Source organism: Narcine bancroftii, chromosome 5 (assembly GCF_036971445.1).
Source record: "Narcine bancroftii isolate sNarBan1 chromosome 5, sNarBan1.hap1, whole genome shotgun sequence".
Lineage (NCBI taxonomy): Eukaryota > Metazoa > Chordata > Chondrichthyes > Torpediniformes > Narcinidae > Narcine > Narcine bancroftii.
The window spans coordinates 89,211,185-89,226,865 of NC_091473.1; the positions used below are offsets into that span (position 1 = coordinate 89,211,185).

General features: G+C 39.4%; 1 protein-coding gene across 20 annotated transcripts in view; it reads left to right on the plus strand.

The window, feature by feature from the left end:
- Positions 1-15,681, plus strand: part of pde4dip (phosphodiesterase 4D interacting protein) — a 564,002-nt gene that overhangs the window by 421,781 nt on the left and 126,540 nt on the right. For 12 of the 20 annotated variants that reach the window (XM_069938245.1, XM_069938256.1, XM_069938241.1 and 9 more), the window contains exons 2-9: positions 148-1,346; positions 5,253-5,390; positions 5,908-6,027; positions 7,761-7,853; positions 10,900-11,136; positions 11,656-11,814; positions 13,650-13,763; positions 14,250-14,387. In XM_069938245.1, coding sequence (XP_069794346.1) covers positions 171-1,346; positions 5,253-5,390; positions 5,908-6,027; positions 7,761-7,853; positions 10,900-11,136; positions 11,656-11,814; positions 13,650-13,763; positions 14,250-14,387 — 2,175 coding nt within the window. In that variant the 5' untranslated portion in view covers positions 148-170. The remainder of the gene's footprint in view (positions 1-147; positions 1,347-5,252; positions 5,391-5,907; positions 6,028-7,760; positions 7,854-10,899; positions 11,137-11,655; positions 11,815-13,649; positions 13,764-14,249; positions 14,388-15,681) is intronic. The other 8 variants (XM_069938250.1, XM_069938253.1, XM_069938249.1 and 5 more) reach the window with 1 other exon arrangement.

Sequence of the window (15,681 nt, forward strand, 5' to 3'; positions counted from 1 at the left end):
AAAACATTCATATGTTAGCACAAATGAGTTGATGTTGTCGTTATTATTGAGAAAAGGGGAAACCACTCAGTGTATGGTTGTGGCATTTGTATTTAAGTTTCAACCTTCTGTTGGTTGACTTTGTGTATTTTGTCATTCTTTGTGCAGTCCACTCCATCGAGGGCAGCAGAATGAAGGAAGTTTGCAGGATTTGTGCCCGGGAGCTGTATGGTAACCAACGAAGGTGGATCTTTCACACGACTTCCAAATTAAATCTACAGGTCATTCTATCCCATGTATTGGGCAAAGAGATATCCCGAGATGGGAAGGCAGAGTTTGCTTGCAGCAAGTGCGCTTTCATGTTGGATCGTATCTACAGGTTCGATACAGTCATTGCCAGGATCGAGGCCCTGTCCATTGAGCGTTTACAGAAGTTGCTTGCAGAGAAGGATCGTATCAAGCACTGCATTGCCAGCCTTTACTGTAAAACCAATGAAGAATCAAGTGCTGATGCCAAAGTGGAGGATGTTGCAGTGGACATGTCAAATTTACCTGATGTCCGATATCATGCACTGCTGCAGGATGACTTTGTCTACTCTGGATATGAATCCTGGACAGAACATGGGGAGGAAACTGTGGAAACTCACAGTTGCCATACTTCAGAGAGCTCAACCTTCAAATCCCGGAAATGTCGCAGCTGCTCAGCCTTGCGTGTGACAGATGCAGACTATGAAGCAGTTTGCAGGGTCCCTCGGAAGCTGGCAAAAACTGTCACTTCTGATCCACCAGCTCGGAGTGCAAGTAGTGCAATGGGCAGTGTAACTGCTGAGGAAGTACTCACAATGCCAGTCATTCGTGAAACTCTGTCCATCGGACCTTGTGAATCCAGGACTTCTGTCTATGTTGACTCTTTGGATAAAATGTCTCCAGCCTCTTCTGTGGAATCTCTCGGAATATCCGGAGAGTCTACTCCTGCACCCAGTAGAGAAGTGGCCCAAGGAGAAAAAAGTGCTAAAGATGACAAAAGTCCCAAATCGGACATTTCTGATGGTCAAGCTTCAAGCCCTTCACTGCACACCCAAAAGCTGGACTTTGTACTCAGCTTATTGAACAATGTTGAATATAGACCAGTGCAGAGCCCAAAAGGCAGCAAGTTACCAATTCCTGTTAGGCTAACTTCTTTGGGTTCTCAATCAAGTGGTAGTTTGGGTGATGGGATTTTCAGATCTCATTTGCAGAATAGCAGTTATGAATTTATCAGTCGATACATAGAGCCTCCCAGAATGCACCTGAACTTCGATGATGTGGCAGACCTCGAGGACCTCCTTCAAGACTTGCTTGATGAATATATTCCAATTTGCACGCAGGTACTTCAAGAATGACAATTAAGATAAAAATAGGCAAATTTATGGAAAACATTTTTAAATTGTTCCTCAGTTTTTTAATTGTCTACTGAGTCCTCCTCCATATTACTTTCACACTCCGTTTAAATAGACATACTATAAGCCATTCTGAGTGTTAAACTTTGTAATTTATGACAACAGCAGAAAAACAAAATATGACAGAAAGTTTCTCCTTATTTAAATGAACCATTGAGAGAGTCTGATCAGCACATATGAATGATTGACTGTGTAATCAAATTTGTGAAGTATTCTAACTAAATATCCCTAATTATAGTTAGTTTTTGGCTGCATTGTGAACATCCAGATACAAGAAAATTTGAAGAAATACACAAAATAGCGTGGTGTTTGGATCAAATTAAGTGTCTTACATTCTGTTTTCACATTCTAGTTTTTCTGCATAAACTTGAGGATTTGGAACTTTATCAGCTACACATTTTAAAAAGAAAATAATATCCTTTGTAAATTAAATTAATAAAATTGTACTTGAATCATGTTAGTATTGGGGAATAGAAGAATTTTATCATGGCAGCAGGGCATCGTGTATTCATGGATGGGAATGCAGCTAGGCAATGAGGTGTAAGCAGGCAGGCTTTATGAGCAAAAGAATTGTGAGGTTCATGAGGTGCAGCTGCCTGGCTACTAAAAGTCTGGCCTCTGCCAACTGATATCATGGAACAAAGTGCAACTTACCTCGTCAGTTTCTCTTTGTTTGTTATTGTCCTCTTGGAAATAGATTGAGATGGTTCAAAATTGTTTCATGTTTCTGAGGTCTGAAAGACCATCTCATAGGGTGGGCTTTGATTAGAATCAAAGATGAAGGGCAAAGCCTCATTCATTGATATAATTTGTGTGGTCATGCCAAACTTGCTGAACGTATCGTGTTTTTCTTTTATTTTTGAGATATCCTTATCATTACTCTAATGAAAATGGTGAGATAAGCACTGATGAAAGATTTAAACAGAGGTGTAGTGACTATTAGAAGGTTGTGTTGTCTATGACTCGTTCAAACATATCATTACTCAAGTTGAGTTTTCCATGGTTTATTAAATATTAACTACTACATTATTAAAAGTCGTTAAAAATCTGTTACGTGGGACTAAAACTATGATTAAATGGTCAATAAAAGTTGTATCTCTTCTAATGTCTACATTCTAGTAAAATAAAGGAAATCAAACTGAATGCTTATCTCAAACACGCAGAAAAAGCTAGCTATGACCTTGAAGAAAGAGGTTACTAGGAGACAACATGATTTATCTCAACATCTACTGGCTGCTTGCAGAATTTGTTCGCAGTTTGCAGGAGGAGTTAGCTGGTCCACTATTAGCAGGCTAAAAATCAAGGGAGAACTGGACTTTTTTTTCCCAAACAAGTTTTCAGTTTATTGACTTGTTGAGTATTTCCAGCTGTTTGGGTCTGTTGTTCCCTCAGCATATTGAATGATGGTTGTTTTCTTTTCCAGCATTTGGTAGAGAGGTTTCCATTGCCTTAGAAGTTTCTGTTTTAAGGGTTAAACAGACTGTTCAAGTATCATTACCGATTAAGTGACATCCATTTCCAACAACCTGCTTCTGACCTATTTTTCATGCACAGAAGGTGCGACTCATAACTAGGAGCTTGTCATGTCAAAGCTGCCCCAGGCAAGGGAAATGAATTGTATGAATCTTTTGATGTTATCACACTGATATTTTTTACCTTCTGCCTCTTTCCCTCTTTCTTTGTCAACTTCCTGCTTTCCAATCTTGCTGACACATCAGCACCAAATGACTATTCGTTAGTTGATGTAGTTAAAGGAGGTGAAAGAGAAATGGCTCTGCAAAAATAAAAATTGATTATAAATGCACGGACTTTCAGGTATCTGAAAGAGCTGCTGATATGTTTTAGTCTACAGAAGCTGAAATTAATTTCTTTCTGTGCATCTTTTGGACATTTTCAGTATTTGCAGTTCTTTTGGGTGACGGGGTGGCACATTTGGTGAAGCGGTTGGCGCAATGTCTTTACAGCGCCAACGATTGCAACTGTGGTTTGAATCCTGGACTGTCCTTAAGGAGTTTGTATGATTTCCACGTGTCTGCGTGGGTTTTCCCTGGGGCCTCTGGTTTTCTCCCACCATTTGAAAGTGTACCGGAGGTATAGGTTAATTGGGTGGCAAGGGTTCATAGACCGTGCTGTATGTCTAAATTTTAAAAATTTAATGACTCGTGCAATTAAACTTATGAAACAAGAAAAACAAATCTAATTACCACAGGCACCATTATTCAGATTATTCAATTTTCAATGCAAGTTCTCAATCTTTATATGACAGTTCCATATCTCAGTTCAGCTGGTATACAAATTAGCATACTCTAAAACTCTCAGATGTCCTTTTTCCCAGTGCCCCCCCCCCTCCAAAAATACCCAAGCCCTCCCATTCAATATTCAGCAACATGCGTTATGCTCTATTTACTGCCTCTTTTACTCAGCAAATAATCTTTTTTTTAAAAAAAAAGTGTTATGGATGGTGGTATTCATTTTTATTTTCAAGAACACTTCTTTTTTTAAAAAATAGTATCAGCTGAAAAACAACACTGCAAGCTCAAAAATAGAAAAAGCTTCATATATTGGGCAACTCCTGTGAAGAGACCAGTGCTGGGTCAGTAATGCTAAACTTCAAACTTGGGATGAGAATTTCAATAATCTAGAATTGTTTGAGTTTGCAAATTAACACATGATAAACTTGGGTGAATAAGGTACAAATGTGAAAGCATTAGAGAATATTATACACATTGTAATTAAATATTGGAAAGTTTAAAGGAATATTTGTTCTCGTGGTGGGTGACCACATTTTGGGTTGAGCTCTCTCTGTAACAGTGTTTATGTCTCAGAGCTAGTTGGTTGGTGGTGAGGTAATGGCAACAGGTCAACTGTTGTGCTAATTGTCACCATTCCCAGCTGTTAAGACTTTTTTCGGTAGTTATTAGCTAAAAATATTGCTGATAAATTTATTTTTAAATATGTTAGTTCTCTGCTTTGCAGCCCTTATTCACTTGCTAATTTCATAATGAAAACACTGGCCACCGTGACAGAGGTGCACCAAAGAAAAGGTACAAGGACTGCCTAAAGAAATCTCTTGGTGCCTGCCACATTGACCACTGCCAGTGGGCTGATATCGCCTCAAACCGTGCATCTTGGCGCCTCACAGTTTGGCGGGCAGCAACCTCCTTTGAAGAAGACCGCAGAGCCCACCTCACTGACAAAAGGCAAAGGAGGAAAAACCCAACACTCAACCCCAACCCACCAATTTTCCCCTGCAGCAGCTGCAACCGTGTCTGCCTGTCCCGCATCGGACTTGTCAGCCACAAACGAGCCTGCAGCTGACGTGGACTTTTACCCCCTCCATAAATCTTCGTCCGCAAAGCCAAGCCAAAGAAAGAAATGAAAACAAAGCTGCAAACAATCGGTTTTTGACTTAAATGACATTATATTCCAAAGCACTCTATACATTATTAATTTAGTCTGATTTGGACCCATTGTGTTTTTCTACATCATTAAATGTAGTCTGAAACCTGGTCCTATATAAAAATGTGAATTGCCAAAATAGGTTAGATGGAAGATTTTTCCTGCACGAGATAAGAAGTTGTCTCTGTCATTAGTGCCCAAACTGGAAAAACTTTTATTATATCCAAGTCAATGTTTCTTAAACACAGATTTTTTAAATTTGTTGCATGAAATTCTTCTTGAATTCACTGGTTTTTGTCTAGACAAAGTGGTTGTTGAAGAATAATGAAAGTATTTATGACCAAATGGAACTGTATGCTGAAGTTGGCTGACGGAACAGATTGAATTCCTTTGATATGGTACTGAAGTATTCAAGGTTAAATTATTATTTCCCAGAATCTAATTGAGGAACAACAGCAGCAGTTGAACCAGTACGAGTCAGCAGCTGGTCAGTGTGTCACTGAGTTACAGAAGGCCCAGGTTCAAGTACATGGGTTGCAGGACAGAATTCAAGAGTCAGAGTTTGCTAACAAGGTAAGATGACATATTTTAACCAGTGATGGATGTTTATGTTTATGATGTAGATTGTTCTATAACCAGTGCTGCAGTTTCTTTGTCTGTTTATGTCATTCCTCAAAAACTACATGGAAGGACTTCTTGAATCACATGCAAGCTTGTTGTGCATTATCCTCTTGTTGTAATGAAAAACTGATGGTTTTGTCGTCCATTTTGTGTGTCACACTTTTTCCATTTCAGTGTTGAAAATGTAACATATAACCCCTTACTTTGAGTTATGAAACAAAAATGGTGTAAGTAGTGAACAGAAGATGCTTGTGATTAAAATTAAAAGTTATTATGTTGCCTTCAGTCTGAAAAATCCACCACTAAATTCCCTATCATGTGGGATAGGGAGTTTATTAATACTTCTTGCAAAGAGCAAAAACAGCTTGTGGTAGTCCAGATAATCAAACAGTTCTATGGTGCATGGTGCATTTATATAAGCATAATACTTCATGCATACAGTTAATCACTCATGGCTCCATTCTCCCAGATGCTGCGGGAGAACCAAAGTGAAATGGAAAGTGAACTAAAGGCAATGCGCTGTGGAGCAGAAGAGCAAGAACGTGTTCAACTGGGGCTGAAAGAGGCTTTGAAAAATAAAGTCAAGGAGGTAAATTACAGCCACATTAAAGTAACTGGAAAAATCTAGAAATGTGTGGGAATTGCAAATTACTGGTTGAACCTTCCTACCAGCTAATGGATTCTGATTGTAACCACCCTCTTTGGGGCGAGGGGCTGGGAGAAATCCTGCAACTTGTTCTTCGCCAATTATTTTAATACATGTCCTCTAATCAGTAACACTTGTTTGAAGAAAGTGTTGCGACATTTAAATTCTTCTATTAGATGTGCATTTAATCTTTACTCCTCTTGGAATTGTGCATTTAACAGGTCATTGGTGTTAACTGTGAATACAATATAATGTGACAATTTTTCAGAATGATCAATCCATTCATCCAACATTGTAGTAAATGGAATTGTTAAATCCACTGATTAAATCCTGGAGAAAAATAACTAGATGACTATTATAAATGTCCATTTAACAATATGAACAACAATTGTTCACACTGAAGAGGGTGGTATTGAGTAGTTGTTACTCGTGTTGGAAGCTTTGATCAGTAATATTCTGGAAGCATTGGTGATGGATCCACTTTTGGATGGCAATACAGTAAGCATGATTAGTAAGTTTGTAGATAACACTAAGATTGGTGCTATATTAGAAGATGAAGAAGGTTATCTAAGATTACGGCAGGGTCTAGATGAACTGGGAATGTGGACCAATGAAAGGCAGATGAAATTTAACTCAGAAAAGTGTAATATATTGCACTTTCCCAGTACCTTGATGAAGGGCTCAACATAAACATCAGTTATGTATTTCTATCTTTGCTATATACTGTAAACTATACTGTTTGACCAGCTGAGTTCCTCCAGCATTGTGTTTCTACTTCATCCATGTAGACTTTCGTGTTTTGCCCCTGTAACATATTACACATTGATAGGTTAAACCAGGGCAGAACTTGCAAGGTGATCGTCTTGCATAGTTCAATGAAAATGGCAACACAGAGAGATAGGGTGGCAAAGAAGATGAATGGCGTGCTTTCCTTTATTGGTCAGGGCCCGGATGTCATGTTATAAAATGTTGGTGAGACTGCACTTGGAATATTGTGTGCTGTTATAGGGAATATCATTAAGTTGTAAAGAGTGTAATAAAGATTCACAAGAATATTGACGGGGTTGCTAGATTTGAATTTTAAAGAAAGACAGGATAAGAAGGGATTTTTCTCCCTGGAGCCATGTATAAAATACTGAGGGGAATAGATAAAGTAAATAGCCATAGTCTTTTTTCCAGGATTGGAAAATCTAAAACTAGACAGCAGAGATTTAAGAACAGAGGAGAAAGATTTAAAGAGACCTGAGGGTCACCTTCTTCACGCAAAAGATGCTGGTTACATGAAACAAGCTACCAGAAGTGGATGATTGTAAGATTCAAAAGACATTCAGACAGGAGCATTGATAGGAAATTAGAGGGAAATGGGTCAAACACTGGCAAAAGGGACTAGCTTTGTTGGCATCAACAAGATGGGCTGAAGGGCCTATTTTCCATACTCCAGAATACTGACTCTGCTTCCTAATGGGGAAAGAGCATAAACAAAATTACAGTTGTATTTGGATGATTTTTTGCTTTGACTGCTTGGGGATATCACTGTGGAGTTATAAGACTAAAGTATCAAAATCAGTGGAAACTTTCCTACTTGTGGCTAACATGTATAACAATATGGATGCTTTTATAGATGGTAATACTGTAATTCAAATGAGTTTTATAACCTTGTAATTCACTCTTCTCAGATTGAAGAGCTTTATCATGTAGTGGATGAACAGAATGAGACAAAAGCCAAGCTGAAGGAGTTGCTTCACAGAAGTCAACTTGAAAATCTAAAGGTACATAACAGTAAAAATTTTAACATAAATAACATTGTACTGCAAATATTTCTTACTATTGTTTCTCTCATTTTAATAAAAGCTAGGTGGTCCAGAACACTGCTTGATATGTTCCTGAATGGTGCAGGCAAAACGAGTGGTATCAGTCTTGAATTGACTGACGTCACTGGGAACTTTGAGTTACATGGTATCAGTGGTGGTTCATTTAGAAAGGCATATTTGCTGATATCAATGGAGATGGTTAGCTGATGTAATTCTGAGATCAAAAGAATGCAGCACAATTAGTTTCTGGTTTGGGGTAAGAAATAAATTGCCAAAGTTCTTATTTTTGACTACTGCCCTTTGATCCTTACTGACACACATTCTTAAGCTTTCTTCATGGGTTGCCAACTATAATGCGTTACTCTAGATATTTTTCTTATTTTTGTGGGAGTGCAGGGGATTTGGATATCTTTGGGCAAGGCCCGTCCTTAACTTGAAAAGATGTAGATGAGCTACTTTCTTGAACCACTGCAGTCCTTCTGGTGAATGTATTTATTCCCATAGTACTGTTGAGTTAATACATTGAAGAGAATAGTTCGTGCCCTTTCCGGTGGCGGGCTTGATCTAAGGTGGCGGCAGTGCAGGGTGGTTGAAGCCATGGCCAAGTCCAAGAACCACACGAACCACAATCAGTCCAGCAAATGGCACAGAAATGGGATCAAGAAGCCCAAGTCTTATCAGTTTGAACCCTTAAAAGGAGTTGATCCCAAGTTCCTAAGGAATATGCGGTTTGCCAAGAAGCACAACAAAAGAGGAAAGAAAGGAATGGGCAAAAAATGAAGAGCCCTTGAAAGATGGCAACCATGTGAAATATGTATTTTGAATTCTTCATTTTTAATAAAGCTGAAGTGTTTAGAACATTTAAAAAAAAAGAATAGTTCATGTATGATCTGAGGAATGCAAAAACTCTGACCTCTCAGAGAGTAAAGAAAGAAAGATATAAAATGCTGTGCTGTAAAGCAATATCCAACAATTTAAGCTCTGCTAATGGAGAGAGAAAAAAAGTGAACTAGTATTGTAAAAGTTGTCCTGAACCAACGTCTGCAGTTTTTTTTTATTTCATTTTTCTGGGAATTTGAGGATTTAGACCCAGTAATAATGAAGGATTGTTGTCCATTGGAGAAGAATGTGGTGAGTGATTTTCCCAAACTCCTGCTGCCCTTCTGGAGCTTGATGCCGATGTTTTGGGAGTGTTATGGCAGCCTGGGAAGTAACCACTAGGCATGTGATGAATGGTGAATGCTGCAGTCACTGTGTGTCACTGATGGATGGAGTGAATGAATGTTCAAATAATTGAAAAACTACCAGTCATTTGGGCTACTTCATCCTGGATGGGGTGAATGAAGCATCTTGACAATTATTGGGGCAGAATTAGTCCAGGCAAGTGGAAAATATTCTATTGCAGTTCAATTTTGTACCTGATAAATGGTTTCTGAGTGTTAAGAGGTGACGTTTGCAAGTGGTTCTTGAAGCCCCTGTGGGGTCATAACACAATTATTCAGAAATAAACTTGGAGTCAAAATGGGATTGTTATTTTAAATCAGTGGTTTTCAACCTTTTTCTTTCCACTCACATACCATTTTAAGTAATCCCTATGCCATCGGTGCTCTGTGATTAGTAAGGGATTGCTTATGTGAGTGGTAAGGAAAGGTTGAAAATCACTGCTCAAGACCCAATTGTTACTGAATATTTTGCTTGAGAAAAATTGTCATTGGCCCATTTTCTTTGGAATTATGACATAACGAGTCATTTAGGTACGATTAAAACGGTGGTTTTCAAACTTTTTCTTTCCACTCACATACCTCCTTAATCAATCCTTTACTAATCACAGGGCACCTATGGCTTCTCTTTTTCTTTGGCTTGGCTTCGTGGACGAAGATTTAAAGGACGTGGAGGGGGAGGACGTGGAGGGGGAGGACGTGGACCTGTCCTCGGGCCTGCGCAAAGGAGCTTTTAGGTGGAGTGCAGTGCGCGCAGTACTGGCCCCACCCTTTACACCCATGGTTCGTGTGCCGTGGCCAAGCAAGCTGGGACGTGGCAGCGAGGTCCTTGGGTCGTAGGTTTTATATCGGAGTGACCTTCTCCTATGCAGGTTTCTTACCCGGGCTGGAGGGGTCTGCCTCCCCTCTTAGGTTGGTCCATACTGCCCGGACCGGGGCCGAGGCCGCCGCCGCTCTCCCTGTGCCCGGACCGGGGCCGCCACCCACAACTCTCCGCCTGGATCGGGGCCTCCGCCTGCCCCACCTGACCTATGGCTTAGGGAATACTTAAAGTGGTAGAAAGAAAAAGGTTGAGAACCACTGTTTTAAATGATTGTAAATTGTCCTTGTTATAACATAGTATGCAACACTATTCAAAGCATCATTTTAGTCCATTTATAATTTCAACCATTACAGCAGACAAAATGACCTTTTGTTTTAATGTTTCCCTTCAGTGATGAGGCTTGACATGGAAAGAAAGCAAGAATTCATACTTGTATAACCTCCTCACAACCTTGGAAACTCTCAAAGTTCCTCACAATCTATTAAATACTTCTGAAGAAGAAGCAATGTTCTAAAATACAAAATTTGTGCATAGCAGAATTCCATAAACATGAGATAAATGATTCATTTTCTTTGGCACGGTGTTTTCTATGGCAATGAGAGACCTCCCTTTGCTCTACTTAAACAATGAGAGAAGAAGACAGAATATTAATTTAAGATCTCTTAACAAAGGGACTTCCAAAAATGAGGAATTTCTTTTATTATTACATTGAGTTGTATCTGACATGAATAAGCCATTATCAGAAAACTTAGGCTGATGTAAAAAAAAGTTTTTGAATTGGTGCCTGATGTCTTTGCCCTAATGGGGGAAGGAATATGTACGGTGAGTGAGAATAACCTTGCAAGGTTTTGAAATGAGAATAAAATAATGAAGATATGAAATAAATTGTTATGTTGATATGTGTTTACTATTCCTGGTTCCAATTTGTTCCAAACATGGTCTTGTTTCCTCTGGATCATAGCATTGTGCATCCTGTCAGACTGCTGATGGACAGTTGACCTCAACACACAGCCAACAGGCTGAGCTGCTGGAACTACAGGGTTCCTCCTTTTCCAATCAGCTGGAATTACAGCGAAGCCAGAGGCTAATATCTCAGAAGGAATACGAGTTGGTTGAAGTCAGACAGATGAAAGAAATGATGGAGACCGAACTGCAAGAAATTTATCAGCAGAAGGAGGCCGCTGTTAAACACAATGAAGTGAGTGTCTGGTTGTTATTATTTCCGTGATATCTTGGATGCATTTTCCCAGCATGTAGCATGAAGACCAAGATTTTTGTGGCTCAGTTCGGCTTATTTTTCACCAAGTAATGGCATGATTACGTTTTGGAGTGAAGACATCTAGTGTGGGGATAACCACTGCAACTTTTACCGTCAGCTTGGCCAAAGCATCGTGCCTGTCTGACTGAGGATGTTTGTTCCTGCATGTACTGGTGGGAAAAAATATTTGGACTGTCTTTGAAAATGAAAAGGACTTTCACATTATATGGGTTCTTGAGAAGAAAACTTACTTATTACAGATTTCATATTCAAGACTCACTAATTTCCTACACTCGTTCATTAAAATTCACTTTTGGTGCAGATCTCCAACTTTTTTCCATGATTCCCGTTATTGCAGAGATTAATCCTGCAGCATACAAAATAAGTTGGATGGCACAATATATTTCATTGGCATAATTTTGTTGTAAGTTGGCCTTGGCTCTTTGCGGTTTATTTCAGGAGCTGCGTCGCACACTGCAACAGGTACGAGGACAGCTGCTAGAAAAAGGGCAGCTTTATCGAACCTTGGAAAAAGAACATCAGCATGAAGTTCGTTTTCAGGAGAAGAGCATCCTCTGTCTAAAAGAGAAATTGCGTGACAAAGAGCACTTCTTGCAGGTAGAGTACAAAGAACAACATAATGGTTGCCACAGCCTAATTCATTTACTCACTAGCTTGTAAATAAATATCTGCCTCTTCTGATCATTTCATCTTTTTCACATGATTTTTTTCCATTTCTTTGCTCAGATAACTAAATGCTAGTTGTGAAAGTTGCAGGTGAGGCCAGTATTTTTGCTCATCCTTAACTGGGGTGAGGGCTATACTGGCAGGATCTCTCTGCTCTCCAGAGCATTGAATGCTGGTAAAAGATCGTTTCAATGTGATTCTATGTCTTGTGTGAATGGTTCTCCACCTTCTGAAGTAAGAGCAGAAAATACCCCAACATTTACTGCATGGAAATAAGCAGAATCAACAGTATAAGTCACCAGAGTCACAAACTTGCCTGGGATGGACAAAATCGAGAATTATGCACACGACTGTTCAATATTCTGATTGCTGAATGGGATGTATATTTGTGGAGCCTCTGCGCTCTTAGCTCGAATGTGGTTATGTGACAGCATTGTTAACTGATTTTCTTGTTGGTCAATGCTACACTGAAACTTAACCATATATTAAATCTTAAGTTCTAATTAGAATGTAATATAGGGTAAAATTTGAAGTGTCCTGGAAGGGGATGCTGAATTACTGGCAGTAGGAAGATGAGATTGGCTGAGCATTAAATGTTATTCCTAAATTTATAAATAAAATTTTGGACTGCTTTCAAATTGCACTCCAACTTCAATATGTCATTTGCACCATCACAAATAAATTTTACCATGAATTTGGGCTGGAAAATGGCTTTTACTTGAACCTTCATCATTGAAATTCATAACTATTCATTGTAAGCGCAGTGCTTTAGCATACTTCGGAAAGATTTGAAAAAAAAGTAGAGCTCAAGTGTTCTTTTTAAATATATGCACAAGTGTGTGGTTTCCTGTTTGCATAGGTTAAATTTAAACAGCAGGCTTGATTTTCCTATAATTTTTTTAATATTTGTTAGTCTTTCACTATGCGGATGTCACTGAAAAAGCTTGTATTTGTTACTATGGAGAAGGTGATGGTGGTTATAATTCCCCATATTGCTGTTGGATGAAGACTTCCATAACAAAGAGAAAATAACAATACATTTTCAACTTGAAGTCCAATCTGAAGGGCTTGTACAGTGGTCCTGTAATTCTAGTCCTAATTAATAGTTGTGTTTGTAGGCTTGGGTGATATCAGTACCACAGAGTATGTTGTAGATAGTACATGAAGCAACCACTGTGCAGCAATGATGGGGGGGATTGAAAGTTCGGTGGGTGGGATATCAGTCAAGTGGGCTGCATTTGTCCTGCATGTTATCAATTTTGTTGGAGCTGCACTCCTGAAGGCTAGCAGTGAGTATTCTATTGTGCTCATGACTTGTACTTTATAGATAGTGGAAAGGCAATTAGATGAATTATTCACCATAGGCTACCCAGCTTCTCGCCTACTCTTACAACTTCAGTATTTATGCGATTAATCCATCTGAGCTTTTGGTCAACAGTGATGTCACGATGTTATTGGTGAGGTGCTTGGCCATAGAATTCTACCTGATTAACTGGTGAAGTAAAGATAAATTTTCTGCTTCCAACACCAGTTCTCCTCACAGTCTGAATGAGATTTCAAGATGAAAAGGGAGCTATCAAAGCTTGCTTTGCGACATTGTGTTGAGTTGGGGTTTTATTAAAGCAGGTTTGCTCCTTTACAATTAATTTTTTTTAGCCACAGAATGTCTTTCTATCTTAGTTGCTTGGATGAGAATCAGACAAGTCTTTAAGATGATAGGAAAATGCCACAGAATAATCTTTGTTACATTTCTCTTGTATTCACAGCAATATATTGAACTCTTTGAATGCCAACTGAGCAAGGAACAAAGTGGAGAAGATAAACATGTGCTGGAAGACAAAATCTTGGAGCATATCAAAGAGAAAGATAAAGCTTTGGAGGTACTTCAGGATGTCTTGGTTCCTATTCAATTCTGATTGATGAACAAGTGATCACTCTGTGTACCTTTTAATTGTGGTTATAGTCAATGCTTATTCCATTAAACATATTGATGTTAAATTAAAGAAAGTTTGAGAGGATTGCTTGTAAGAATTGAAATATTTTTGATGAACATTGCCTTATAGGGGCTTATGTTGGTTCATAGAGTTAGAGTTTTATATTGGGATGGGGAAATAAGCTTGATAGGCAGGATAAACTTTTATGTTTTAAATTATCTTTTGTCAAAAAAATTAGATATTTGGGCAAACTACCTTGTTCCACATATTTATTAGAAGAGTACAGATGGTTTCTTATTGTGAAGTGGTCAGGAGATAGAAGAAGTGTAGATTCCAGAAATAAAGATGTACAGGTATATAAATATTTTAAACTGTTTAAAAATTATGAGACACGTGCATCCTTAAGAACTGGTTTTTGCTGTTTCTTTCCAGCGAGCTATTGAAGAAAAATTCAGTTCCTTGGAAGAAAAAGAGTGTGAAATCCATCAACTGCACCTGGCTTTGCGTGAAAAAGAAAAGGATCTGGAGAGATTTCGTCAGATCTTCTCCAATAATGAAGAAACTATCAATGTAAGTGAACTCTGTGAATTTATTCATTTTTATGTATAGGAAACGAGCAGTTGGAGGAAGAAGAGGAAAACACAGGTCTCTTGTGTCTCCAGCTTCCTACCCTATTGCAAAGTCTCCAAGGTATGCTGACTTTGAAAAGGTGTTCCTCCTCTGGAAATTTTGAGTCCCTCTCTCAGTGCTTGCCCTCTTCGACCTTGTTCGTATTTAGATTAGTTACCACAGCCATTTTTTTTCCTCCAGTAGTCATTTTTACTTCTTGATGAAGTGATTTGACCTGAAATGACCACAATTCTGCTGCTGAACTTACGGTTCCTCCAGCAGATTTTTTTTTTAGCATGAGAAAGAATAGGGTTTACTTGATTGTTTGCAACATTAGTCTCATTTTATTTTCAGTATTGTTTCTGATTATTCAAAATGCTTTGGACTGGACTATCTTGGTCAAGTGGATTTTTAGGATATTTGGGAATTTTCTCTAAGCACCCCAGTAGCATCAGGAGAATTCTTGTATTGGCTATCCCTGATCCCCGACATCTCCCCTCCGCCGTCACCAATCCTTCCTGGGAGCCCAAGGAATCGGCTCTTACCGAGGAGCCTGAGATCTCACCTCACCTGTAAGGAGATTGCACAAGGATTGTCCTCCAGCAGAATTTCAGCCTCGCTGCTGAAATGGTATTTAACAGAAAGAGCGGCTCAGGCGAGTGGGGAGAGAGTGGCAACTCAGGCAGGCAAGCGGGGAGAGAGTGACAGCGTGGCTCAGGCGGGCGAATGGGAAGAGAGTGGCATGCGCCTCAGGCGGGTGAGCGGGGAGGGAGTAGTGTGGCTTGGGCGAGTGGGGAGAAAGTAGCAGCACGGCTCGGGTGGGCGAGTGGGGAGAGAGCGTGGTATTCAATTCAAATTCTGAGAATGCCATAATGTAATTTATCACAAAGTTGCAGTAACTCATGGCCAAAACAAATGACAATTTGTGGCGGTGTGAGCAGTGGAATAAACACAGCCACCACGTTGAGGGTCGTTAATGACAGTTTTTATTCAAATTCAGCGCGCCCCTTTAAGGGCACCTGGTGGCTTGTGACGTCATAATCGCTGCCCAGGACGCACGCTGGAAGGAATGCTGGAGTCAGAGAGAAACCTCTGACGACGCCATTTCCCCATGGCTGCCCCTCCACGTGGCAATACAAGCAGGGCCGGTTCGCTATGAGGATTTGCGCCGGCACAAATTCGTATCAGTGCTATTCCTTTCCTTCAATGTGTAACCTGTGGACAAATGTCTCCTTTGTAAAACTGTTTCCTTGTA